General features: G+C 43.2%; 1 protein-coding gene across 5 annotated transcripts in view; it reads left to right on the plus strand.

Annotated features, from left to right (window-relative positions):
• The first annotated feature begins 1,626 nt into the window (after positions 1-1,626).
• Positions 1,627-27,405, plus strand: part of LOC145341822 (uncharacterized) — a 707,529-nt gene continuing 681,750 nt past the window's right edge. For 4 of the 5 annotated variants that reach the window (XM_080186786.1, XM_080186791.1, XM_080186787.1 and 1 more), the window contains exons 1-2: positions 1,627-1,979; positions 14,034-14,185. In XM_080186786.1, the coding sequence (XP_080042912.1) occupies positions 1,880-1,979; positions 14,034-14,185 (252 nt within the window). In that variant the 5' untranslated portion in view covers positions 1,627-1,879. Of the gene's footprint in view, positions 2,018-14,033; positions 14,186-27,405 lie in introns of all 5 variants that reach the window. The other variant, XM_080186790.1, reaches the window with a different exon arrangement.

Genomic DNA, 27,405 nt, shown 5'->3' on the forward strand with positions numbered 1-27,405 from the left:
CTCATCTAATGGTAATACCACCATGCCACCACTTCTCCTTCATGTCATCTGTGTTCTGCCCAAAGTCTGGTCCTTGGCTCATTGTCTGCTGCTTCACCCTACGTTGTTTTCTTGGCAGTTTTTAAAATTGGTGGTGGTTTGCCTTTGTCTTCCACTCTCAGGGTAAGAGGAGGCCAGGCCCAATTCTACCTCAGCCAGAACAAGAATCTAACACCCAACCTTGGTGTTGTTCTGAACCACAGTAAGGAAATCAAGACTTATGGGGATAAGGTGAGAAAGTGGAGTTGAGGGTTATCATATCTGATTGGTTGTGACCTCATTGAAGGGAAGAGCAAACTCAATGGACTAAAAGGCTGACTTCTGATTTATTGTCACATGTATTAGAATAGTGAAAAGTATTGTTTCCTGCATGCAATACAGACAAGGCATACAATTGACAAGGAAAGGGGAGAGTGCAGAATGTAGTGTTACAGTCATAACTAAAGTGTAGAGAAAGATGAACTTACAATGAGGTACGTCCATTCAAAAATCTGAATGGAAAAAGCTGTTCGTGAGTCGGTGGTGTGTGACCTCAGAATTTTATATCCTTTTCCTGATGGAAGAAGGTGCTTCTATGCTCTAAGGTCACACACTAGCCATATAACCAATATTTTGGGTGTAGCCATCCAATTGGTCACACTCTATCCCCAGGGTACTGTAAAATTTTCATAAATTTGAAACAGTAAAAGCCACATCAGCACTAATGAAACCACATCAATCTGAACAATTGGTGGCAGAAAGGTGGTTGGCACTGTTGCTTCGCAGCACCACGGACTCAGGTTCAATTCCCACCTCTGGTCACTATCTGAAGTTTGCACATTCTCTCCATATCTGCATGGGTTTCCTCCCACACTCCAAAGATATGTGGGTCCGGTTGGCCAGCCATGCTAAATTGCTCCTTAGTGTTTCCCGACATTTCGGCTAGCGGAGTAAATACGTGGAGTTTGGTGGTGGTGGTGGTGGGGGGGGGGGGGGTGGCGGTTGGAGTAAGCCTGGGTAAGAGTTGGTTCAGGCTTAATGGGCCAAATGGCCTCCTTCTGCACCGTTGGGATTCTATGAATTGGGCGAGACTTTAACTCACTCCAAAACCCATTCAGTTGGAGTCACAGTTGCTGAATGTTTCCAGCATTTACTGTTTTAAATCAGAATGATAGGGAGTGGGATAGCTTGATCTTGGATTCGGACAGAGTACAACATCGAGGGCCGAACGGCCTGTACTGTTCTATGTTTCTATATAATCTCGGCTTTCCAGCAACTTCGCACCTAAGTTATTCCCTCCGGCTGTCCAGCGAATGTTCTGGACGCTCTCCGGCATCATCTCCTCGTCACCCCCCCCCGCCCCCGAACGGCCAGCTGATGAGAAGACGCTCACGCAGCAACACCCCCCACGCGTGCGCGCCGCCACAAACCGGACCCGCCCTCCTTTCAAGCTGATTGGACGAGGAGGAGACGAATCAGGTGGAAGAATCCGCGCTCCGGGGCACGATCCCCGTTTCTGATTGACGGAGAGGGATGTCAATCTCCGCCGCGCCCCTCCCCCGCCTTCCCTCACGTCAGCCGGTGCTCGGCCGTCGCTGTGGTATCGGCCGTAGCCAATGGCGAGGCTGGGAATGGCGTCGACAGGTTGCAGAGGCAAACACAAACTGCGGTTAGGCCGGCCGAGGCTGTGATTGAGCCGCTGCCCGAGGGAGGAGGCGGGGAAGCAGCCATCGCCAATGCCCCGTTAAACCTCTTCCAGCCCCCCTTCCCCCCCGCCCCGCTTTCGGACTTCTGACATTTGCTGTCACCTTTCCAGTCGGCTTAGGGAGGGTGCAAGTGGTGCCCGGCGGCGGGGGAAATTATGAGTGTGAACGGGAGGCGGGCGAGAGCTGGGGAAACGGCGGGAGAGGGACAAGGCCTCGGCGGGAGACCGAGACCATCGACTCAAGTGGCTGGCACAGGTGAGCGGTGGCAAAGCAATACACGAAAAAGTTAACAGGTACATAGATACAAACCCTGGCACGTGTGCAAGAAGTGAGTTTTCATTTAGGCTAGCAGCTTTCTTTTTTGAATCTGAAAGATTTGTCACTTGTAAGACAAACCATCACTTTCTTCCAAAACATGCCCATAAATATTTAATTGTTACAAAAACAGACAAGCGGACTTCTTTTAAGTTTTGTTATTTCTTGGAATAACCTGCTCTACAACAAAAACAGAAAATACTGGAAAATCTCAGCAGGTCGAACGGCATCTGTGGAGCCAACGTTTCGAGTCTAAACGATCCTTCAGAACGCACATACACATATATAAAATAATATGTGTATGCATATATAGAGAGAGGTTCCTTGGGTGATCGGGTGTGGGGAGGACAGTATATCTTGAGACAATACACATCTCTTTAACTTGTGCTGAACGCTCTCTCCACTCACATTGTCTGTACTTTTAAGACTTACTTACCTGTGAAGACTTGCATTCCAACCATTATTTGTAAATTGAATTTGTGTCTTTATATGCCCTGTTTGTGGCATACAAAGAACTCCCACTTACCTGACAAAGGAGCAGTGCTCCAAAAGCTAGTAGCTTGTGCTACCAAATAAACCTGTTGGACTTTAACGTGGTGTTGTGAGACTTCTTACTGTGTTTACCCTGTCCAACACCGGCAGCTCCACATAGTGTACACTGGGCATAAATGGACAGGATGGGGCCATGATGGGTCAGGGTGCTGAAGGGGAGACAAGGAGGTACTCTTCATCGGGGATTGGCAGGGGCGGTGATCGTCCGGGATTGGTACTGGGGCTGCGATCAACCGAGAGAGATATCAGGGCAGCGATCGGCCAGGGCGGATATCCGTGTGGAGGTCAGCCGGGGAGGCTAACGATCAGAGGGAGTGCAATGCCCAGGAGAATGAGGGGAGTGGTTGGTGGGAGCGACAGATTTCTGTGTTCTGTACACGCATACACAGAACACTGAGAGATCAACGCGCATGTGCAAAAGCTCCCCTTGCAGTCAGCAGCTGGCTTCCCAGGAAGAATTGACTCTGTCTGCTCTCTCTGCTGGCATGAGTCAAACTTTCTTCTGTTTTTGTCCTAAGTCTCTCCCGTTTTCACACTTATTTGGCACTTAGAGTTTTGTTGGTAAGACCGCCCCCGAAGTCTTCAAAAAAGTTTTTTGTGCAACATCTTCTGTCACAAATGGCTAGGAATGCATGCTGTTTAAAATATCGTGTTTTGCATGAATGATAAATTGAATGATTAAGGCTTGGGAGAAGTCACTATTGCTTCAACATTGTTTTGTTCATCATCTTAATCAAATTATGATCCTCAAACTGTCCATATTTATTATGCTAATACAATTTTTCAAAAAGGTTTGAGTATCTAATGATTCTCACTAATATTTTAGACAATTGGTAGTTTATTTTGAAACATACTGTGTATGTTTTTGGGAGTTCTCTGTGATTTCACCTTTTGTCTAGTCTATTTTCCAGCTCACTGCAAGTAACACAATATGCATGTGTGTATGCAGAATTACAATGCAATGTCTAATACAGCTTGGCATGAATCAGTTTTTTTTGTATTGCTTGGAGAAAAACATTTTGTCAAAGCTTTTCATCTTTCTGATCACAAGAAAAGTAACATCAGAGGAAACAACAACTTTATACTATATTAGAAGAGAGTGCTGATAGGTTGGCAAATGGACTGAGATAGAGATGTTGCTATGGAGAATGCACCAATTGATGGTGGCTGCCAGTTATCTGCCAAGCATTGTTTGAAATTTAAACCAGGCAGCTTAACACTGGTCAAGGCATTGCCCTGTGGAATGAACCAGCGAATGGTTATCATTTATTTTGTTTAACTGAACGTGTGTATACGTTCCTTCAAGGTCCTGTGTATTACTTCCAATAGCTTCCTATACTTGCAAATATACCACGCTGTGAGCCCAACTGACAGTCTTAAATTGGTTATTCAGCATAATTCTTAGCACACTGAAGATTAGTTCACAAATGTTGTCCATCTACTGCTAGACAATGTTCTGTGTTTTGCAAGCATGGGCTGGTTGAGTACAGACTATACTTTGTCCTTTGCTAATGACAGAAGGGACTTGCTGTTTGATAAGATCCACCAGTCTTTGGGATGCACAGTTCACATAACTAGCATCAGACTGGCACTGAAATTCATATACCAAATAACTCATTAGTGTGATAGAATGTCTTTTAGGCTTGATGGCAGCATCCTGTTAGTGATGAATACCATTTGTGTAACTATTGCATAATAATAACGTGAGACAGCTGGTTTCACATGTTACTCAAATGTTTGAGACATCTTGCCATTCCAGGGTAACCTGAGGTAGACTGGGCACTTTTCAGGGACAAAAGTGACAGTCTTAGGCCTATTCATGAATTTGCTCGATATACAGCACAAAATGATCTGATCGGGATAGCTGTTATCCTGCAGATGTCTTGAGCCCAGTTCAGCATCAAACTTGCATGATGAGCAAATGGCTTGGGCACTATTTACTGATAAGGCCAGTCTTCCAGCACATAGAGTTGTAGGAATCCCAACATGTGAACCGACCATTGAATGTAAGCTTATGGTAGACCGTGGAAGAGAACACCCAACTGATTTCTCAACTAGTCCATCAAGGAAAGAATTCATTTGACTGTTCCATTTCGAAGACATGAAATGGAATTATTATATCAGTGCTGTGGATTTATGGCAAATGTATCATCTACAGTTTGGAAAAATGCAAGAGGTAGGCGGTTGGGTGTTGTTCCATTGAAGACATGTTTCTCATGGAACCAAACAAGGTTGTATGCGAGAGCTGGACCTGGAGTGGATCCCCTGACAGCATCAACTGCTTGAGTATGCATGGCGTTGTTAAAGCTGAGCTTAACTGTGCAGGTTTAGTGGGAAAGACAGTTGATTGGCAATGGCAGACACTTCTGAAAATAGTTTATGACTCCCAACAAAGACATATCCTAAAGAGGAAGAATGATTCAGGAAGGGGATAAATCAATCATGGTTGAGGATAGTGTCAGTTTAAAAGAGAAAACATATCATGTGGCAAAAATTAATGGTAAGGGGAAATTTATAAATACCAACAAAAGGTGACCCAAAAAATCAAGAGGGAGAAGATAAACTATGAAGGTAAACTAGCAAGTAAAATAAGAATGGACAGCAAGAACTTCTTTAAATGTAGAAAAATGGAAGAGAGAGGCTAAAGTGAACGTGGGCCCCTTGGAGAATGAAACTGAAGAAGTAATAATGAGAAACTAGAAAATAGCAGAGGAGTTAAACAAATACTTTGTCTTCACAGTGGACGATACTAATATCGTTCCAAAAATATGAAATAATCAGTGGGAAAGAAGGGATTGGGGGGTGGGGGGGGAATACAATAACTACCACTTGAGAAAAGGTACCAGGAATACTAATAGGACCAAAGGCCAATAAGTCCCCTGGTCCTGATAGATTGCAACCTAGAATATTAAAGGAAATAGCTATAGTGATAATGGATGCACTGGTAGAAATCTTCCAAGAATCCTTAAATTCTAGAAAAGTCCCAGAGATTTGGAAAATTGCCATTGTTTAATGCCCTTATGCAGAAAGTAACCCTCATTATCTTCCAGTCTCCCTTCAAGGAAATAGTTCAAGAATCCACTAAGTAACATGGATGTGAACTATAGTGTAGCTCTCGACCACATCTCTTGTCCAATACAGGTTTTCATGTAATGGCAAAGAGGCATGCCTGCCATAACACTGGTGTAAATTGGAATGTTTCTCCCATTTACATTTTTAATTGTCTTGTGCGTGGCCTTAAAATAAACTTCAATATGCATACCTCAGTTTCAAAACATCAGTTCTTTAGATATGTTTCTTCTAGCTGTTGTGCTGAAATATTTGGAAGATCAAAGTGCTTTTTATCCCTTTACAGCTTGGTTTTGATGAAATGGGTCAAGCTGAAATTAACATCCATTAGAACTTTCAGGTAACAGTATGAATCAATATTTGGGACATATATTTTTCTATATTCTGATCAATATCTACCAGATGCCTCTCTGAGTAGGATTAAACTATAATACTGGATATACTGACACACATTACTGTTTTTCACTTGTTCGCCAATTGTTCAAGACAGCAGGCAGAGCCATTGGGTTTCCAAGGAAGATCTGCTGGGATGTCGATTAATAATTGAAAACTGAATATCAAGTGCAATCATAGTGAGAATAAATGATTGAGTAAGCCATTTATACAGCCATGTAATGATTCTAATTATTCATACCTGTGTTATTATTTAAACCTACACAATGACTGCCTTTAAGTCCAAGCAAATGCACCAAACATTTCTAAATGCTTGTATTATGGAAGAAAGTCAGCAGAATGTTCAATCCTATGTTATGGGTACACAAAAGTTTTATAGATGGTTTTAAAATATCACAAATATCATGTTGTGTCTGTTATAAAGGGATTTAAGCATCAGAGTAATGCTGAGATGCCTACTGCAGCATCTTTTCACAGCAGCAATATGTCTTCCTGTATTTTGGAAGTGTCCTCTGCATTTTCAGAATTTCCATGTTTCTCTTATTAGTCAAGATTTGATAACTCGAGTACTGTTTGGGATTAAAATGCATTCATGTACTAAGCCCATGGATTGAAAATTGGAGTGTTACAAGGATCAGGTCTTGGCTGGCAGTTGTTCACTATTTACATTAATGATTGGAGGGAGGAACATAATGTAAAGTTTCCAAATTTGCCAATGCTACTAAGATAGGTGGTAGGGCAGGTTGAGATGAGGATATTGTGATTCTGCAATGGAATCTAGATAGATTGGGTGACTGGATGAAAACCTGGCCAATGAAATTTAATATCGGGAAGTGTGAGATCATGCACTTTGGCAAGAGGAGTCAAAAGGCAAATTATTACCTAAATGAAGAGAGACTGCAGGTGAGTGAAGAGGGATCTTGGGGTTCTGTTGCATGAATCACAAAAACTAGCAAGCAGGTCCAACAAATAGTTCATAGAATCCCTACAATGCAGAATAAGGCCATTCGGCCCATCGAGTCTGTACCAACTCTCTGACAGAGTATCAGGCTCTCTTCCCCTGTCCTATCCCAATAACCCCACTTATTTGCCATGGCTAATCCATTGAATTTACACATTCTGGAACACTAGGAGGCAATTTGACAATGGCCAATCCACCTAACCTGCACAGCTTTGGACTGCGGGAAGAAACAAGAGTACCCAGAGGAAACCTCTGCTGACATGTGGAGAATGTGCAAACTCCTCCGAGTGCTCTGGTTTTGTCCCACAGTCCAAACATGGGTGGGCTAGATGCGTTGGCCATGCTAAATTGCTCCTTAGTGTCCCAGAATGCATAGGTCAGTGGGATTAGCGGGGTGAATGTGTGGATTACGGGGATAAGGCCTGGGTAGGATCGTTGTCCGTGCAGATTCAATGGACCAAATGGCCTCCTTCTGCACTGTAGGGCTTCCATGATGTTATGATTCCACACAGTCACCCAAGGCTGGAATTGAACCCGGGTCCCTGGTGCTATGAGGTAGCAGTACTAATCACTGTGCCACCACTAGGAAGACAAATGGCAAAGTAGGAGAGAAATTCAGAGCTGCAGAAAGTTGCTGAAAAAGCAGTGGTAAAAGAGGACAGTTTTGTTGCAATTGTACAGGGTGTTGGTGAGGCCTCACCTGAAATACTGCATACAGCTTTGGTCCCCTTAGCTCAAAAAGGATATAATAACTTTGGAGGCAGTCCAAAGGAGATTCAGTAGGCTAATTCCTGGGATGAGAGGGTTGCCCTATCAATAAATAGCTTGGCTCTGTATTCTTTAGAGTTTACAAGAGTGAGGGGTGACCTTTTTCAAACATAAGATCCAGAGGGGGCTTGATAGTGTGGATGGTGAGGTTTCTTTTACTAGTGAAGAATCTCGAACAAAAGGACATAATTACAAGATAAAAGGCCTGTCATTTAAAACTTGAGATATGTAAAAATCTCTTCTCGCAGAGGATAGTGAACCTCTGGAATTCTTTGCTACAAAAGAAAGTGGAGGCTGGATTGTTAGAAGTATTTAGAGTGGAGGTGGATAAATATTTTAAAAATCATGGAATAAAGGACTATGGGGAAATGACACAGAAAAGGAGTTGAGCCGAATTAATATCCTTCTAATAATGACATTGTACTGGAAGCACTGGACACATTGAGCTCATGACAAGTTTTCAGAAATGGAGCTGAGATTGAGTTTTGAAGAGTAGGAGAGAAGCCAAAGTTCAGAGCTGCAGGAAGTTGCTGAAAAAGCAGTGGTAAAAGAGATTAAACAATTGCATGTAAATCACTGAGGAGGTCAAAATGGCTGTTAATTTTTCTCTCCCAGCTCCTGTTGAAGTGAAATATGACAAAACAGCCTCAAGATAAGGGGGAGGCGGTTTAGAATGGAGTTGAGGAGGAACTTCTTCACTCAAAGGGTGGTGAATCTCTGGAATTCTCTGCCCGTTGAAGTGATGGAGGCTGCCTCGCTAAATATTTTTAAGAAGCGGGTTGATGGGTTCTTGATAAGAGAGGGGATTAAGGGTTATGGGGAGAGGGCGGGAAAGTGGAACTGAGCCACGACAGATCAGCCATGATCTTATTGAATGGCGGGGCAGGCTCGAAGGGCTAGATGGCCTACTCCTGCTCCTATTTCTTATGTTCTTATTTGGCACAAATGGTAGATTTTCTACTTGCAATGAAAAATCTATGAGATTGCAAAATAATTAATTAACAAACCTGAACCAATACAAGTAGCAACACTTAATTCTGTTGAGGAGAGACTGCTACAAATTGTATTCCACTAAGTCTTGCTGAACAGTGAATAAATTTTAAAAGCAATGAATGCATGCTTTGAACCCCAAGTGAACATAACTTATGAATCCTATGTATTTAACATTAGGTCTCAAGGCAAAGAAGAGACTTTTGATCAGTACGTGACTGCAGAACCTTGATCATGCAACAAAAAATGATTTCATTAAATATAACATTGTCTTGGGCATAAAAAAAATCTTAGTGAGACCAAATATACCGAGAGTAACTTAGCCTCATGAAAGTAACTGACGTGTTCATAAATACACTGGTTGCAAAACATCAAGAGAACTTATGGCAGAACAGATCAGGCTTTGCATGATGCCGATAGACATTCCAAGCTGAAAGGGCAGGACAATCATGGGCAAAGGGCAGATTGCAAATACTGCGAAGGACATCTCACAACGGAAAAGAAGGCTTGTTCAGCTTAGTTTCCCAGTTGTTAGTTATTCTAACTGCAAAAAGCTGAATCACTTTGCACACGTTTGTTTGGATAGAAAGTAACAAAAACAAGCCTATACAAATGGCCAGTGGAAGATATCAGCGCAACAATTTGGCTCTGTAACGTCTATAGGTGATAAATGCTTTGCGATTGTTAGAATGAAGACTGTAGGCATATGGGAACAACTAAGGAAGCTGTTTCTTTACTGCAAGTGGCCGATCAGAAAAATAGGATCTCATCAGCTGCACAGAGTATAGAACAAACATAACTTCTAGAGGTCCACCGGGCACAACAACAGAAAAGGAACAACAACAATTGCCATGGCAACAAAAGATGCAGTAAGTAGTCTCACAACACCAGGTTAAAGTCCAACAGGTTTATTTGGTAGCAAATGCCACTAGCTTTTGGGGCTCTGCCCCTTCGTCAGGTGATGGGGGAGTTCTGATCACAAACGGGTCATATAAAGACACACACTTTTATGTCTTTATATGCCCTACTTGTGATCAGAACTCCCCACTCACCTGGCGAAGTGGCAGAACCCTGAAAGCTAGTGGCTTTTGCCACCAAATAAACCTGTTTGACTTTAACCAGGTGTTGTGAGATTTCTTACTGTGTTTACCCCAGTCCAACACAGGCATCTCCACATCATAACAAAAGATGCCACAAAAATGACATTTTTCAGAGAGGGAATGTTACCCAGATGAACAATATACACATGTACCATTAAGACCACAATTTAATGTGCACCTGCACAATTTAATAACTTTGTATGTGGTGCGTGTGCAGAGATTGACAAGAATAATAAATAATTTGTTGATGCATGAGAATGGTGGATGTTTAGTAGATAACTCATGTTAGGAAATAAAGATAGTATAAGTAATTTGTATTTGCACTGTGAGTTAGGAATAAAATATAATTTTAAGTAAGTTTAATTTGTATTTCTATATTTGTATGCTAAGGGAGAGTTAAAACTTCAGTTTAGCTTCATGTTAAACAAAGATGCCCATAGGCATTTGGTTTCACTTTAAACTTTGCCTGCATTATAGCTGAAGTTTTATGATGTAAAAACAATTACAGATATAAAAAAATGAAGCTGTAGCTCAGCAGCCAGAAGTTCAAACTGAAAAGTGGAAGCATTTGAGTTCAGTTGGAACCAGTTAACCCAGAAGCAAGAAGCTTTCCACAGAAAGCTTGAGTCGGAGGGAATGGGGGAGCTCCTGAATGAATACTTTGCATCGGTATTCATGAAGGAGAGGGGTTCGGAATCGTGCGGTCTCTTGGAGGGAGCGGAGGTTCAGTTGCAGGATATAGTTATTACGAGAGAGGAAGTGCTAGGGCTTTTAGGTAGCGTAAGGACGGATAAAGCTCCGGGGCCTGATGGTATTTATCCCAGGCTGCTTAGGGAGGCGAAAGATGAAATTGCTGGGCCCCTGGCGCACATCTTTGTCTCTTCTTTGGACACAGGTGAGGTCCCAGAAGACTGGAGGGTAGCAAATGTGGTCCCGTTGTTCAAAAAAGGTAGCAGGGATAACCCTGGGAATTATAGACCGGTGAGTTTGATGTCGGTGGTAGGGAAGTTAATGGAAAAAATACTTAGGGGTAGGATGTATGAGCATTTGGAGCGTTGCGATCTGATTAGGGATACGCAACATGGCTTTGTTAGAGGGAGGTCTTGCCTTACGAATCTGGTGGAATTCTTTGAGGAGGTGACAAAAACGGTTGACGATGGGAGAGCCGTTGATGTCATCTATATGGATTTCAGTAAGGCATTTGACAAAGTCCCTCACGGTAGGCTGGTAGAAAAGGTTAAGGCGCGTGGGATACGAGGCCAGGTAGCTAGGTGGATTGAGAACTGGCTGGGAAATAGGAGACAGGGGGTAGTTGTGGAGGGGACCTTTTCGGGCTGGAGGCCAGTGACCAGTGGTGTGCCGCAGGGCTCAGTACTGGGACCTCTCCTCTTTGTAGTCTACATAAATGACTTGGAAGAGGGCGTAGGTGGTGTGATCAGCAAGTTTGCTGATGACACCAAGATGGCAGGGTTGGCGGGTACGGAACTGGATTGTCAGGTGATACAACAGGATATAGATAGGTTGGTGCAGTGGGCAGATAGGTGGCAGATGGCATTTAATCCTGACAAATGCGAGGTGATGCATTTTGGACGGAATAATGCAGAGAGCAGCTATGTGATAAAAGGTAGGCCGATTAGGAGTATAGACATACAGAGGGACCTGGGAGTGCAGGTTCACAAATCCATGAAGGTTGCGACACAAGTGGAGAAGGTTGTTAGGAAGGCTTATGGGATGTTAGCCTTTATAGGAAGGGGCATAGAGTATAAAAGCTGCCGTCTAATGCTTCAGTTGTACAGAACGTTGGTTAGACCGCATTTGGAGTACTGCGTCCAGTTCTGGTCACCTTACTACCGGAAGGACGTGGAGTCTCTGGAAAGGGTGCAGAGGAGGTTTACCAGGATGTTGCCTGGCATGGGGGGACTGGGTTACGAGGAGAGAAGAAACTGGGGCTATTCTCCTTGGAAAGACGGAGATTGAGAGGGGACATGATAGAAGTATATAAGATACTGAAGGGGATAGATAGAGTTAATAGTGAGAGACTGCTCCCTAGACTGGGTACGAACACAAGAGGTCATCATTTAAGGGTGAGGGGGGAGAGGTATAATTTGGAGGTGAGAAGAAGGTTCTTTACGCAGAGAGTTGTGGGGGTCTGGAACGCGCTACCGAGTAGGGTGGTGGAGGCAGGAACGCTGGACTCGTTTAAGATGCAGTTAGATAGGCACATGAGTGAAACGAGAATGGAGGGATATGGTAGGGGCTATTAAATAGGGTTAAACCTCGGGAGACACCGGAAGGGCAGGCTGTATGATTAATATTTTTTGTCTTTATTCCACAGGTGGAGGTCCACCTCGTGTCAAGCGAGGGGCATGCACACGGAGGGTCGTGCGTGGGCTGCTCTTGGAAGTCCAGGAGTGGCCTAGTACTTCATGTCGGTGTGTGTGCTTGATCCTGGACCGGTAGACGGGCGCCGCAACAGCTCAGTGACTAGCACTGCTGGCTGTGCAGACACATGGATTTGGGCCTGTGTCTGTGGGAGTTTGCGCATTCTCCCTGTGGTTGCGTGGGTTTCCTCCGGGCGCTCCGGTTTCCTCCCACACCCCAAAGATGTGCTCTTAGGCTAATCGGTTTTTACCAAATTGACACTATTTCTTCCCTGAATCTGACTGAGTAGGGTTCCAGTCGTAGACACGCAGGGTAGAATAGGTGTAGGGTGATGCGGCGGCGCGGGCTCGTTGGGCCGAAGGGCCTGTTTCCCGTGCTGGGTTGTTCTTTGTTCTTTGTAGAAACTGCCAGTACAGGCACGACAATGCAGAAGAACAGAAAACACGTCCCAGAAGCTAAAGAACAATCAGAAATCAGGGAATGGAAGTTAAAGGAACAAAAAACAGAAATCGGGAAAAGGGTTCTGTTCAGTGAAGTCAGGAACAGTGTAAGAGGCTCCAAGTAAAATGCAGGGCTGTGAGGCACAGACCTGGAGACATCAGCTAGCAAGAGCCAGACATCTGAGGTGGATCTGAAGTTGGCGATACCTTTAACACAGCCTGTGAAACAATATTGTCCTGTTGATGTGGCCAGGGACCTGAGAGATTGTGTGAAAACTTGAAAGCACATATTGATCCAAGACAAAAGAATACCAAAAGAAGAGGTTTTTACCAAAAAAAGCCGAGAATGAGAACCCTTGGTCAAGGCACCTGAGAGAAAATGTTGTTTGGGAATGTGTGTCCTTTGAAAGCAGTGATTAGAAACCTTCGTATGGAAGCCAGAGTTCCAGTGAGACCAGTTGACTTACAGTGTGACAAGCACCTGGGGACATTTGATGAAAAATCCACAGAAGTTGTTTTGGGTGGGATTTGTTACTTGGTTTCAGAGTGTGGTGTGTATGACCACATTTTGCCTATTAGTTTACATGGACTGTGTCCTTAGGAGGGCATGAGAGTATAAGGTCAAGCTTGTTATTTGTGTTATTCTTATATTTGTAAAGGTATAGTTCAGGTGAATGGATAGTGTATTATAGTCAATTTTGTTTAACAAATGTTTTATTCTTTTGTTGAAAGTTAATCAGTAGTCTTGTGATTCTATTTATCCATGTCTCTAAACAAAAAAAAGTTAGAATTTGTCGAGTCACTTTCCATCCTGGGGCCTGACTGTCCAGTACTAACATAAGCTGGGATCGTAACACTCCGTTACACATAATCGTACATGAAAACTTGTTTTTTGTTCATTACAAAAGCAGGGGCATGTTTGGGATTGAAATACAATCACCACTAAAGGTCCTACCAGGCTTGCCAGAATCATTTGACCTCTGCAGTGAGGCACAAGCAAGGTCCAGCAAAGTTACATTCAATTCTAATAAAGCATTGCAATAGGAGCACTGTACTCCTTGAGCTCACAACAAGAACCAAAATTGCAATTATGTACTTCTACTGGTCTCATTTAGATCAATATAAAGATTTTGAATTATTTATAAGGTGGTGAGGTTGAAAAATGCCCTTTAGCCTATCTCTGCGACACTCCACCTCTTTCCATCTCTCCCTCTTTACCCTGCCTGCACTGCTCCCCCTCACTGCACCCCACTCTTCCCCTCACTCTGTAAAATGCAAATTTTAGAGTAGAAAATACAGCATTTCTTTGCATATCTGTAATTTGCACTTTTTTCCGCAGGAGACCTTGCTGCAAGTCTTGGAACTAGTAGTGACATTGGAACTTTACCTCAACCAGAGATGAAGGAACTACTTGGTGAATTCCGAGCACTATATCAGGAACGAATACACCAGTTAGAAGCCTTAAATGATGGAAGAGAAGAAACTCTTGCGGTTGGTTTCAGTTCCTTATTATTAAGCTTGTAATTGTTTATTTTGAAAGCCTATATAATTATTTATAAGGTTGTTTACAGTCATTTGTATAATTAAACAAAATGCAAAATTGAAATCAAGACAATACTTGAAGATAAAACCAAACTTTGTATAATTGTACTGCTTCAAGTGATTTGTTGAGTGATTGAGTTGCTTTCTGTATGTAATATAATATTTTTTTGAATGGCCTTTTGGCAATAACAAATAAATCAATAGTCTGTTTGCTAACTGTTGCTGCCCACATTTATCTCAATGAATGGTTTGTTGGGAATTACATTGATATTATCAGCCAAGTGCCAGTTTTGTAATGTTTGACTCATGCAGACTAGTGGGCTGAGCCTATTGAAATGTACTTCGAGTTACATACCACCTCAATTGCAGTCAGCAGAGTGAGATTTTCCTGCCATCAATCAGGACTGCACTCAAACTCGGGTTGTAGAATTAAAAGGTTAATGAACTTAACATTGTCAATCAACCAGTTGTAACTTTATGTATTACCTTAAATTCATCACCTGCAGAGTATGTAAGGTCAGCTGCATAACTTATCCTCTTGCTACTTGTATTTATGGTTGTAATGTGAAGACCTAAATTTAATAATTCTGAAGACTATAAAGCAAACAATTAAGTTTAGTGGTCCCACAGCAAAAGTAAATTAATGTTGATTTACTTCTTGAGACAAATTCTGAATAGAACTAGAATTTCGAGTATTGGAAAATCAAGTTTATTATCTTGATTGGTTAGTGCAAACTATTGAACATTATTGTACAGTAATAAAAGTGACATTTTAATCAATACTATCAAATGCATTAACGTTTTAACATGGAAAAGCTTTTTGCTCCTGTTTAACAAGATTCGTCATTAGTTCTGTACTGTTTGCTTGTCGACTAAATGTAGAATTAAATGTCAAAATTGAGTATTTACTGTTATACAATACACAGCCCATTTACTACTGTATGAATTTGGTGTGTATTATACTCATGACTGCTTTATTTATTGTTTTGTTTATGTTTTAGTTTGTATTGATCCAGATATCATCACGTGTTCAGCCTTCCCTCTTTTGCCCCTTACAGCAAAATTCTTTGTTCTGTCAAATGCACAACAAATACTGTCATCTGGTTTTTTTTTAATGTTCGTCTCCCATTTCAGAAACTCATTAAAATAGAATTTGCATTAAGTGGAGTGGGAATGAAATTGTTTATCTGAAAATGCAGTAACTATAGGCAACTCTTCTGACTACTAAGTTTTGTACTTTGCTCAATTCCAATAATAATATATATCACTGGGTAAGTCAAATTTTAAAAATAAAAGTTCTCAGCTTATGCTTAAATTTCTTTTGAATTCAGAAGCCAAGGTAAAAAGGCTGAGGCTTGCATCATGTCACCAGAGTTGAAAAGAAAGAAATTGAAAGTAATGATTTGCCCGTGCAAATTGGCATCATCATAGCAGAAAGAAGAAACAATTGAGAGAAATGATAAATTCTCCATTTGAGGTTTTGGGCAAGAATCAGTTAGATGAGACTGTGGCATGAATTTTGAATTCTATGGAGGGTATTGTAGGAAAGCAAATGCACTGGGACGCAGCATTTCGATCTTAGAAGTTCAGCGAAGCATGCCCACAGAAGTTTTGATTTAGCTGGAGAAATTTGAAAGGTGGTGATGGTGACAGAGATTTTGGTGACTGGAGGTGAGAGAGGATCCACTGATCAAATTACAATTGTTTCACTCACTTCTGTCAAGGACCGTGGGAAAAGGAAATATTCCCCAATTAGGGAGCAATATACAGAACAGACCTTTGGCCAGGCTTAGGGTCTATGGAGCTAATAATTGCTAATGGGGGAACAAGTGTTTGGCATGAAAAAGGAAACGGAGCTTCTTTTGAGGCAGCTTCAGCAATAGAGAAAATGCAGCTGTCCTATTTGAAGTCAGAGAAAAGTGAAGCATAAAATGTTGATATGATTATGAAAGAGTAGAGCAATCAAAGGTAAGAGCAGCAGCTTAAAACTTGTCAAAGATGTGAAGAAATTATGTCTTTCAAGAATTGAAAGAAACAAGATTTTTTTTGTCACACTGGCATGTAGGAGATCAAGATGAAGTAATTCAGCCACACGATGAGAGGGCTGAAGATTGTGAGCACTGACAGCGTACTGTATGAAAGAAGTTGAACATAGAATGTAATTATCAGCAGAAAATGAGACAGCTTGAATGATGAGAGTAGAAGGTCAATGATATGAAGGAGGGGAGAGGACAGAACCCTAGGAAACCTTAAGTAAAGTTAAAGGAAGAGCCATCAACAAGAACAAAACACTTTGAGAGGACACTCGATAGCCATTAGCACAACTTTGTTGTGAGCTCACATGATGGTTACTTGCTTAAAAATGCACAGTGGCAGACCCCTGTCAACACTTTAGAAACATCCAAAGGAATAAGCGATGATTGATCATGTTCAAGAGCATAGTCCCAACAGTGCATGAAATAAGCAAGAAGATAATCAAAAGGATGAACATAAAACACCCCATAATTTTCAATCAGGGGTTAGGAAAAACCTCTAATGACAGACATAATCTGAAAATCTATGTATTTAAAAAAAACTTTAATTGGCAATGCAAAGGTTATGAATCAACAATTATCCTAGAGAAATCACTTTGCAGCAGCAGGTTGTAAATAGTAAATAGTAAATTTCTGAGGACCAGGAAAGGTGGCTTGGGAATAGAGATGTTTGTAAATTTACCTGCATGCTGGTTGTATGTTTGCTGGTTGGGGACTGGGCTACCAATCAGAACTCAGGAGGCAGTAAATGCTTTTACTGACCAAACTGCCTCCTAAGCATTTAGGGAGGCCTTGTGCCTCTATTTTAAAAATATTTTAATTTTTAACTCAAGGAGACCTGGTTTTCCAGAGCTCAGAAAAACTGAAAGATATAAGAAGGCAAAAAGGCAGGATTCATAAGGTATGTCAATTATGGCTTTTCTTCTGGATTAGAGGGAGCAGAAGCTCCATTTTAAGGCCCAAGTGGCTTACCTTTTACAGAACCTACTGTTTGCTAACTGACACCTCTGCAATTTCAGGCATTCTCTTCTTCCTGCCATCTCTGATTCCTCACTCAATGCATGATTTCTGCCCTCCTTTCATTAGTTGTATGCAAGTGCAGACATTACTTGGTGCATCACTACAAACAGACACAGACTAAAACTGTGGTTGTTTGATTAAGAGTTGCATGCTTGTAATGTGTAATTCTGCAAACAAATATGTGTGTGAAGATCGGCTGCAATTCTATGATTTGCTTCTGTGGTTACAACAATGTTAGCAGAGGATGGTTGCCTAAGGTGAAGGTTGAAAGCTAAAAAAAACAAACAAAACTACAATATCAACAGTTTGTGGAGTCATAAACATCTCCTTCCTAGATTGAAGGTTAAGTGGTGACCTTGCACCCCGTGAAATCCATGCTCTGTTCCTGGAGTAAGGGGAGAAAGAAACTGAAATGTCAGCTGTCGCAACCTTCCAAACAGGACGTGGTCTGATCAGATGCGAGCGAGACCCCTGAAGTCCTGGAGGTGTTCATTTTTGGAACCCCAGGGGGGCTGTGACTGCACCAAAATCTTTGGTTCATTGGGGTAATGGAGGCAAAGAGGTCCCCTCTGACTTCAATGCCAGGGACCCTCTACTCCAGACCAGAGTTTCCTCCAGATTCCCCAAGTGACCCAGTGTCTGAGGCAGAACCAGGTTCTGAGTCTCCATCACCACTTGGGGCCCAGAACCCAGGGATGAGTTCACAGAGAAACCCTCTTGTCGTTGATCCTGGGAGTGGGATTGAGGTAGAGTCAGGGCTGGCTAGCAGGTCTGTGCCACCTGTTGCATTCCACTGATGCAGCAGACTGGGACCTGGAAAGCGACTGCCAGAGGATGACAGCTGCTTGGTGGTGGATGTGGGGAATGCGTTGGATGGATTCCCTCGTGCCACCCACTGTGTCACCCCCCTCATCCTCCCTAGGGAAGACCGGGACTTTTTGTTCATCCATTGCGGTCAACCTGATGAGGACCCAGGCCTGTGGCTGGTGTTCAAGAAGAAGAAGGGCACTATGAAGGGTCTGCAACTCATCAGGTCCTGTGACGCGTACGTGAGGTCATAGATCTGGTTTCTCCCCCCTTCTACTTGCTGGAAAAAAGACGTGTCAATCAACAGCTCCTTACGCTACTGGCTGGTGACAGATCCCTCATCTGGGATATGGAGGGCATTAGGGCTTTTGCCCAAAACTATTATACTGCTCTCTTCCAGAGAGAATGTCCATTGACTGCCACTTGGCAGCCCAAATGCCCCTATCAGTCGGGGGGAGCTGACCGGCGCCCTTGACAGTCCTTCCAGGGGTACAACCCTGGGCTGGACAGGCTGACTGGAGTTCTTCAGGGCGGTCTGGAACAACCTGGGGAATGACTCTGCGGTGGTCCTGGGGGAAAGTATCGCAACCAGCGACACAGAGTCACAGAGATTTACAACATGGAAACAGGCCCTTTGGCTCAACTTGTCCATGTTGTCCTTTTATTTAAACCCCTAAGCCAGTCCCAATTGCCTGCATTTGGCCCATATCCCTCTATACCCATCTTACCCATGTAACTATCTAAATACTTTACAAAAGTCAGAACTGTACCCACCTCTACTACTACCTCTGGCAGCTTGCTCCAGACACTCATCACCCTTTGTGTGAAAATATTGCCCCTCTGGACCCATTTGTATCTCTCCCCTGTCACCATAAAGCTATGCCCTCTACTTTTAGAACGCTCTACCTTTGGGAAAAGATATTGACTATCTAGCTGATCTGTGCCTCTCATAGAACATAGAGCAGTACAGCACAGTACAGGCCCTTCGGGTCCGAACCCAAGATCAAACTATCCCACTCCCTATCATTCTGGTGTGTTCCATGTGTCTATCCAATAACCGCTTGAAAGTTCAAAAAGTGTCCGACTCCACTATCGCAGCAGGCAGTACATTCCAAACCCCAACCAGTCTGAGTAAAGAATCTATCTCAGACATCCCTCATATATCTCCCACCATGAACCTTATAGTTATGCCCCCGAGAAACAGTTACATCCACTCGAGGAAACAGTCTCTGCACGTCCACTCTATCTATCCTCCTCATCATCTTATAAATTTCTATTAAGTCACCTCTCATCCTCCTCTGCTCTAAAGAGAAAAGCCCCAGCTCCCTCAACCTTTCCTCATAAGACCAACCCTCCAAACTAGGCAGCATCCTGGTAAATTTCCTCTGCACTCTCTCCAATGCTTCCACATCCTTCTTATAGTGAGATGACCAGAACTGCACACAATATTCCAAATGTGGTCTCACCAATGTCCTGTATAGTTGCAGCATAAACCCACGACTCTTAAACTCAAACCCCCTGTTAATAAACGCTAACACACTATAAGCCTTCTTCACGGCTCTATCCACTTAAGTGGCAACCTTCAGAGATCTGTGGATATGAACCTCAAGATCTTTCTGTCCCTCCACATTCCATAGAACCCTGCCGCCAACCCTGTAATCCGCATTCAAGTTTGTCCTACCAAAATGAATCACTTAACAGGGTTAAACTCCATCTGCCACTTTTCGGCCCAGCTCTGCATCCTATCAATGTCTCTTTGCAGCCTACAAGACCCCTCCACCTCATCCACTACTCCACCAATCTTGGTGTCATCAGCAAATTTATTAACCCACCCTTCAGCACCCCCCACCCCACTTCTAAGTCATTGATAAAAATCACAAATAGCAGAGGACCCAGCACTGATCCCTGTGGTATACCACTAGTAACTGGCCTCCAGCCTGAAAACTTTCCCTCCACCACCACCCTCTGTTTTCTATGAGACAGCCAGTTACATGTCTAATCGGCCAAATTTCCTTTTATCCCACATCTCCTTACTTTCTTCATGAGCTTACTATAGGGAACCTTATCAAACACCTTACTAAAATCCATGTATATGACATCAACTGCTCTACGTTTGTCTACACACTTAATTAGCTCCTCAAAGAATTCAATCAAATTTGTGAGGCAGGACTTACCTCTCACGAAACCATGCTGACTATCCCGAATTAAGCTGCATCTTTCCAAATAATCATAAATCCTATCCCTCAGAAACCTTTCCATTAACTTACCGACCACTGAAGTAAGACTAACTGGCTTATAATTACCAGGGTCATTCCTATTTCCTCTCTTGAAGAGAGGAACAACATTCGCCACTCTCCAGTCTCTTGCACAATCCCCGTGAACAGTGAGGACCCAAAGATCAAAGCTAATGTCTCTGCAATCTTATCCCTTGCCTCCCAAAGTATCCTAGGATGTAGCCCATCTGGCCCTGGGGACTTATCGACCCTCAGGTTTTTCAAAATTGCTAATACATCTACCTTCTCCATCCTATCAGCCTGTATCACACTCTCATCCTCAAAAACTTGGCCCCTTTCCTTAGTGAACACTGAAGAAAAGTATTCATTCAATGCCTCACCTATCACTTCTGACTCCGTGCATAAGTTCCCACTACTATCCTTGACTGGCCCTAACCTCACCCTGGTCATTCTTTTATTTCTCACATAAGAGTAAAAAGCCTTGGGGTTTTCCTTTATCAGATCCACCAAGGACTTCTCATGCCCTCTCCTAGCTCCCTTAAGCCCTATTAACTCTCAAGCGACCCAACTGAACCTTGTATTGTCATCCTTACATATGCTTCCTTTTCCCTCTTGACAAGACATTCAATGTCCTTTGTGAACCACGGTTCCCTCACTCGGCCATTTCCTCCCTGCCTGATAGGGACATACCTATCAAGGACACGCAGTATTTGTTCCTTGAACAAGCTCCACTTTTCATTTGTGCTTATTCCTGACAGTTTCTGTCCCCATCTTATGCTCCCTAATTCTTGCCTAATTGCATCATAATTACCCCTACCCCAATTATAAACCTTGCCCTACTGTGTGACCCTACCCCTTTCCATTGCAATAATGAAGGCCACCAAATTGTGGTCTCTATCTCCAAAGTGTTCTTCCACAAATAAATCTAACACTTGGCCCGGTTCATTACCCAGTACAATGAGGTCCCACCTCTTGTCAGCATATCCGCATATTGTGTCAGGAAACCCTCCTGCACTTGTACAAAAAGTGTCCCATCCAAACTATTCAACCTATAAAGGTTCCAATCAATATCTGAAAAGTTAAAGTCACCCATAATAACTACCCTGTGACTTCCACACCTATTCATAATCTGCTTTGCCATTTCCTCCTCCACATCTCTATTATTATTTGGGGGCCTGTAGAAAACTCCTAATAATGTGACCGATCCTTTCCTATTTCTAACTTCAGCCCGTATTACCTCAGTAGGCAGATCCCCTCGAAATGCCTTTCAGCAACCGTTAAACTGTCCTTGATTAACAATGCTACTCCTCTACCTCTTTTACCACCTTCCCTACTCTTACTGAAACATCTATACACCGGAACTGCCAACAACCATTCCTGTCCCTGTTCTAACCATGTCTCCGTAATGGCCTCAACATCATAGTCCCAAGTACCAATCCACACTCCAAGTTCACCTATTAATTTATGACCTCTATAAACTCACCCCTTAGCCTCCTATGCTCCAGAGAAAAAGTCGCAGTGTATCCAGCCTCTCCTTATAACTAAACCATCAAGTCCCGGTAGCATCTTAGTAAACCTGTCTGCACTCTTTCTAGTTTAATAATATTCTTTCTGTAATAGGGTGACCAGAACTGTATACAGTATTCCAAATGTGGCCTCACCAATGTCAAGACATCCCAATTCCTGTAGTCAATGTTCTGACCGATGAAACCAAGCATGCCGAATACGTTCTTCACCACTCTGTCCACCTGTGACTCCACTTTCAAGGAGTTATGAATCTGTACCCCTAAATCCCTTTGTTCTGTAACTCTCCTCAATGCCCTACCATTAACTGAACAAGTCCTGCCTTGGTTCAGTCCACCAAAATGCATCACCTCGCATTTATCTAAATTAAACTCCACCTGTCGTTCGTCATCCCACTGGCCCAATTGATCAAGATCCCATTGCAATCCGAGATAACCTTCACCATCCAGTATGCCACCAATCTTGGTGTTGTCTGCAAACTTACTAACCATGCCTCCTATATTCTCATCCAAATCATTAATATAAATGACAAATAATAGTGGACCCAGCACTTATCCCTGAGGCATACCACTGGTCACAGGTCTCCAGTTTGAAAAACAACCCTCTATAACCATCCTCTGTCTTCTGTCATCAAGCCAATTTTATATCCATTTAGCTACCTCACCCTGGATCCCATGAGATTTAACCTGATGCAACAACCTACCGTGCAGTACCTTGCCAAAGACCTTTGTCGTGGTACAGGGTCGTGAATGCCCTGCTGTTTAAGATGGGAACCTCCAACATCTTAACAACTGACACTCAGTTTCCCTTCTCAGCATGGACTACAATGTGTGCAGTGCAGTGTCTTCTCATCTTGGCACTATGCTGGACCACATGATCCATCCTGATCAGTCGAACATGGTGCTGGGCTGGACCATTCACAACAACTTTCTTCTGGCTTGGAACCTTATATACCATTCCCAGAGGGCTGATCAGTCGAGCACCATCCTGTCCCTTGGCCTGGAGATGGTATTGGCCAGAGTGGATCACAAAAATTTATTCAGAAGTCTGCAGACATGCGGGTTTGGGATTCACTTTGTTGCCCAGGTCTGATGACTGTACATTGCCTCAGAGTGTCTCAGTAAGATTAACAGCTCCTTGATGACACCCATTTGCTTTAGAAAGGAATGCGACAGGGCTGTCCCTTGCTTGGCCAACTGCATGAGATCTTTCCTATGCCTTTTGTGAAAGAGGTTGTTGGGATTGACTCTGTGCGTATCGGGCATTGGAATGGTCCTGTCAGCTTATACTGGTGATGTGCTCCTCATTTCTGGACCCAGTTGACCTGTGGAGGATGCGTGAATGCCAGGCATGTACTTTTCCATGTCCTTTGCCAGGAAGAACTGGGTCAAATGTTCCAGATTCTTGGTCAGTCTGGGGCAAATGGACTGCCTCCTTGAGGAGCTCAGACTTCCGCCTGGAGCAGGACTAGCCTTCTACACTTGGACATCCCTCTTTGCTCAGCTGAGCAATCCTGGCCGGTGAATTGGCAGGAGCTGGTTTGTCCTGGCAGGTGCACAGCCTGAATTATGATGTGTAGCTCCTGTTTGTAGTCTTGAGGAGTCTTCGAAAGTCATTGCAGACATTGTCTGTCTTTTACTAGGACCTATTTAAAGTCTGGACATGGGAACCTCATGTTGCAGTTTTCTCCCGCTTAGAGTAGCAGCTGCCGTCAGGGAGCCGTTGCTCAGGAATCTGCTGCTCCACCAACACTACTTCAGCTGGCTGGTGGAGAGATGGGCTGTAGCTACCAGGTTGACCAGGGTCGGGGATGTGCTGGGTAGTGGTGGAGTGGGCTGGATGACACCACATGTGCTGGCTCAGCATGCGGCAATGAACATCCAGCTTGGAACTGATGCCATCCATGACCCCAAAACGGTCATGCTCATATCCAATGTCATACATGGTCTTGGCGCAGTCCCGGTGGAAGTTCCTCTGCAGTTGTAACTCTTTTCTTCCATGTTGTACATTCCCTTTGTAAAATGAAATTTGTTCTTTTTCCTGAAGGTACCCAGATTTTTCTTGTGAATATTCTTCTCACGGAAAGCTGGTTTTGCCCAACAAGCTTTTGGAATGTGGCCCTTTTTGTCACAGTTCTTGCATTGACTGTTCTTACTTCAGCATTCACTCGCTGAATGGTCCATTTTGGCACATCTGTGACATGCTTGTTATTGTTTTGACTTCTTATGGACAGTTCCCAACTTGTGGATCTTCATTCTTGCATCAAATTGTGAAGCCCCTTTAGCAACACTACAATTTCTACTGCTGTCTTTAAAGTCAAAGCATGTTCAAATCTTTGAATAGCCTCATTTTGGAGATCACAAATAGTATATTCTAATGATCCTAAGACCGTAAGACACTGGAGCAGAATTAGGCCACTCGGCCCATAGTGTGTGCTCTGCCATTCAATCATGGCTGATTTTTTTCTCATTCCTATTCTCCTGCCTTTTCCCCATAATCCCTAATCCCCTTTTTGATCAAGAACTTATCTATCTCTGTCTTCATTAAAAATACTCAATGACCTGGCCTCCACAGCCTTCTGTGGCAAAGAGTTCCACAGATTCACCACTCTCTGGCTGAAGAAATTCTTCTTCATCTCTGTTTTAAAGGATCGTCCCTTTAGCCTGAGGTTGTGCCCTCTGGTTCTAGTTTTGCCTACTAGTGGAAGCATTGTCTTCATGTCCACTCTATCCAGGCCGTGCAGTACCCTGTAAGTTTCAATAAGATCCCTTCTCATCTCTCTAACTCCAATGAGTCCAGACCCAGAGCCTTCAGCCATTTCTTATACAACAAACTCTTCATACCAGGGATCATTCTTGTGAACCTCCTCTGGACCCTTTCCAAGTCCAGCACATCCTTCCTTAGATATGGGGCCTAAAACTCCTCACAATACTCCAGATGGGATCTGACCAGAGCCTTATATAGCCTCGGAACTACATCCCTGCTCTTGTATTCTAGCCCTCCCAACATGAATGCTAACATTGCATTCGTTTTCCTAACTGCCGACTGCATCTGCATGTTAACCTGAAGATAACCTTGAACAATGACTCCCAAGTCCCTTTGTGTTCCTGATTTTGTAAGCATTTTCCCATTTAGCAAATAGTCTGTGCCTCCATTCCTCCTTCCAGAGTGCATGATCTCACACTCTTCTGCATTGTATTCCTTCTGCCACTTCTTTGCCACTTTCCTAACCTGTCCAAGTCCTTCTGCAGCCTCCATTTCCTCAATACTACCTGTCCCTCTATATATCTTTGAATCATCTGCAAACTTAGCAACAGTGCCTTTAGTTCCTTCCTCCAAATTGTTAATATGTATTATGAAAAGTTGTGGTCCCAGCACTGACCCCTGAGGCACACCACTAGTCACCGGCTGCCATCCTGAAAAAGACCCCTTTATCCCTAATTGCTGCCTTCTGTCAGTCAGTCAATCCTCTATCCATGCCAGGATCTTACCCTTAATACCATGGGCATTTAACTTATTTAACAGTCTCCTATGTGGCATGTTGTCAAAGGCCTTCTGGAAATCTAAATAAATCACATCTACTGGTTCTCCTTTATCTAACTTTCTTGTTGCCTCCTCAAAAAACTCTAACTGATTTGTCAGACATGGCCACTCCTTGACATAGCTGTGATGGCTCAGTTCTACTTTATCATGCACTTCTAAGTAATTTGTGATATCATCTTTAATAATGACTCTAAAGTCTTGCCAATGATTGAAGTCAGGCTAACCGGCCTATAATTTCCCATCTGCTGTATCTCTCCATTAGCTATTTTCCAGTCCTCTAGTACCCTCCCTACCTCCAGTGATTCCTGAAAAATCACCACCAGTGCCTCCACAATTTCCTCAGCTTTCTCTTTTAGAACCCTGGGGTGTAATCTATCCAGTTCAGGTGATTTATCCACTTTCAGACCTTTCAGTTACCTCAGAACCTTCTCCTTAGTAACGGCCACGCATCTGTGTCCCTGACTCTCCTGGAGCTCTGGCATCCCACTGGTGTCTTCTACTGTGAAGACTGGTGCAAAGTAACTACTCAGTTCTTCTGCCATTGCTTTGTTTCCTATTATTTCTTTGCCAGCCTCATTTTCCAGTGGTCCAATGGCTAGTTTTGCCCCTCTCTTACCTTTTATGTATTGAAAAAAAACTCTTTCTATCTTCTTTTATATTACTAGCTAGCTTACACTCATACTTCATCTTCTGCCCCCCCCGTATTGCTTTTTTAGTTGTCGTCAGCTCACTTTTAATGGCTTCCCAATCATCTGGCTTTCCATTAACCCTTGCCACTTTGTATGCCTTTTTTTTGCTTTTATGCTGTCCTTGACTTCCCTTATCAGCCATGGATGCCTCGTCGTCCCCTCAGCATATTTTCTCCTCCTTGGGATGAATTTCTATTGTGCATCCCGAATAGTTCTCAAAAACTCCTGCCATTGTTGTTCCACTGTCTTCCCTGCTAAGCTTCTTTCCAATCAATTCTGGCCAGCTCCTCCCTCATGCCTTTGTAGTTACATTTACATCTGATTCCAGCTTCTCCCTCAAATTGCAGGGTAAATTCTATCATATTGTTGTCACTGCTCCCCAAGGGTTCCTTCACCTTCAGTTCCCTAATCAAGACTACCTCATTACACATCACCAAATCCAGAATTACCTGTTCCCTAGTAGGCTCTGTCACAAGCCGCTCAAAAAACCATCTCTTAGACATTTCACAAATTCCTTTTCTTGGGATCCAGTACCTTTCCCATCCACCTGCACATTGAAGTCCCCCATGATTATTGTAATATTGCCTTTTTTATTTGCCTTATCTATCTCCTGATTTATTTTCTGCCCCATACCCTGACAACTGCTAGGGGGCCTGTACATAACTCCCACCAGGGTCTTTTTACATTTGCCATTCCTCAACTCCATCCATTCTGTGCCTTCTGATCCTATATCACATCACTTCTTGCTATTGATTTAACTTCATTCCTTCCTAACAATGCAACCCCTACCCCCTTTGCCCATCTGCCTCATCTTCCGATAGGACACATATCCTTCGATGTTTAGATGCCAGTCCTTGCAGCCACGTCTCTTTGAAGCCCACAGCATTGTACCGGCCAATTTCAATGTGTGCAACAAGCTCATTTACCATGTTCCGAATACTGCACGCATTTAGGTGCAACACTCTCAGTCCTGCATTGACCACCTCCCTTCTCATACTTGTCACCTTTTTTGCTCTGCCTGAGGTTAGATTCCTGCTTCCTTCTATACTCTCTGTTCTATTATGTAGTCTGGAAACTTTACTAATTTCTCCTTAGCCCCAACTCCATTAATCTGCTCTTCTACCCTCTCTTTTAACTTTGATTTTCTAATTCTCCATACAGTTGAACCCTCCCCCTCCCCCACTATTTAGTTTACAGCCCTAGCTACAGCCCTAGTTATACAATTTGCCAGGACTCTGGTCCCAGCAAGATGCAGATGAAGACCATACAATCGGAACAGGTCCCCTCTTCTCCAACAGTGGTGCCAACGTCCCATGAAT

Source organism: Carcharhinus amblyrhynchos, chromosome 4, assembly GCF_965287045.1.
Source record: "Carcharhinus amblyrhynchos chromosome 4, sCarAmb.v2.hapA, whole genome shotgun sequence".
NCBI classification, from domain to species: domain Eukaryota; kingdom Metazoa; phylum Chordata; class Chondrichthyes; order Carcharhiniformes; family Carcharhinidae; genus Carcharhinus; species Carcharhinus amblyrhynchos.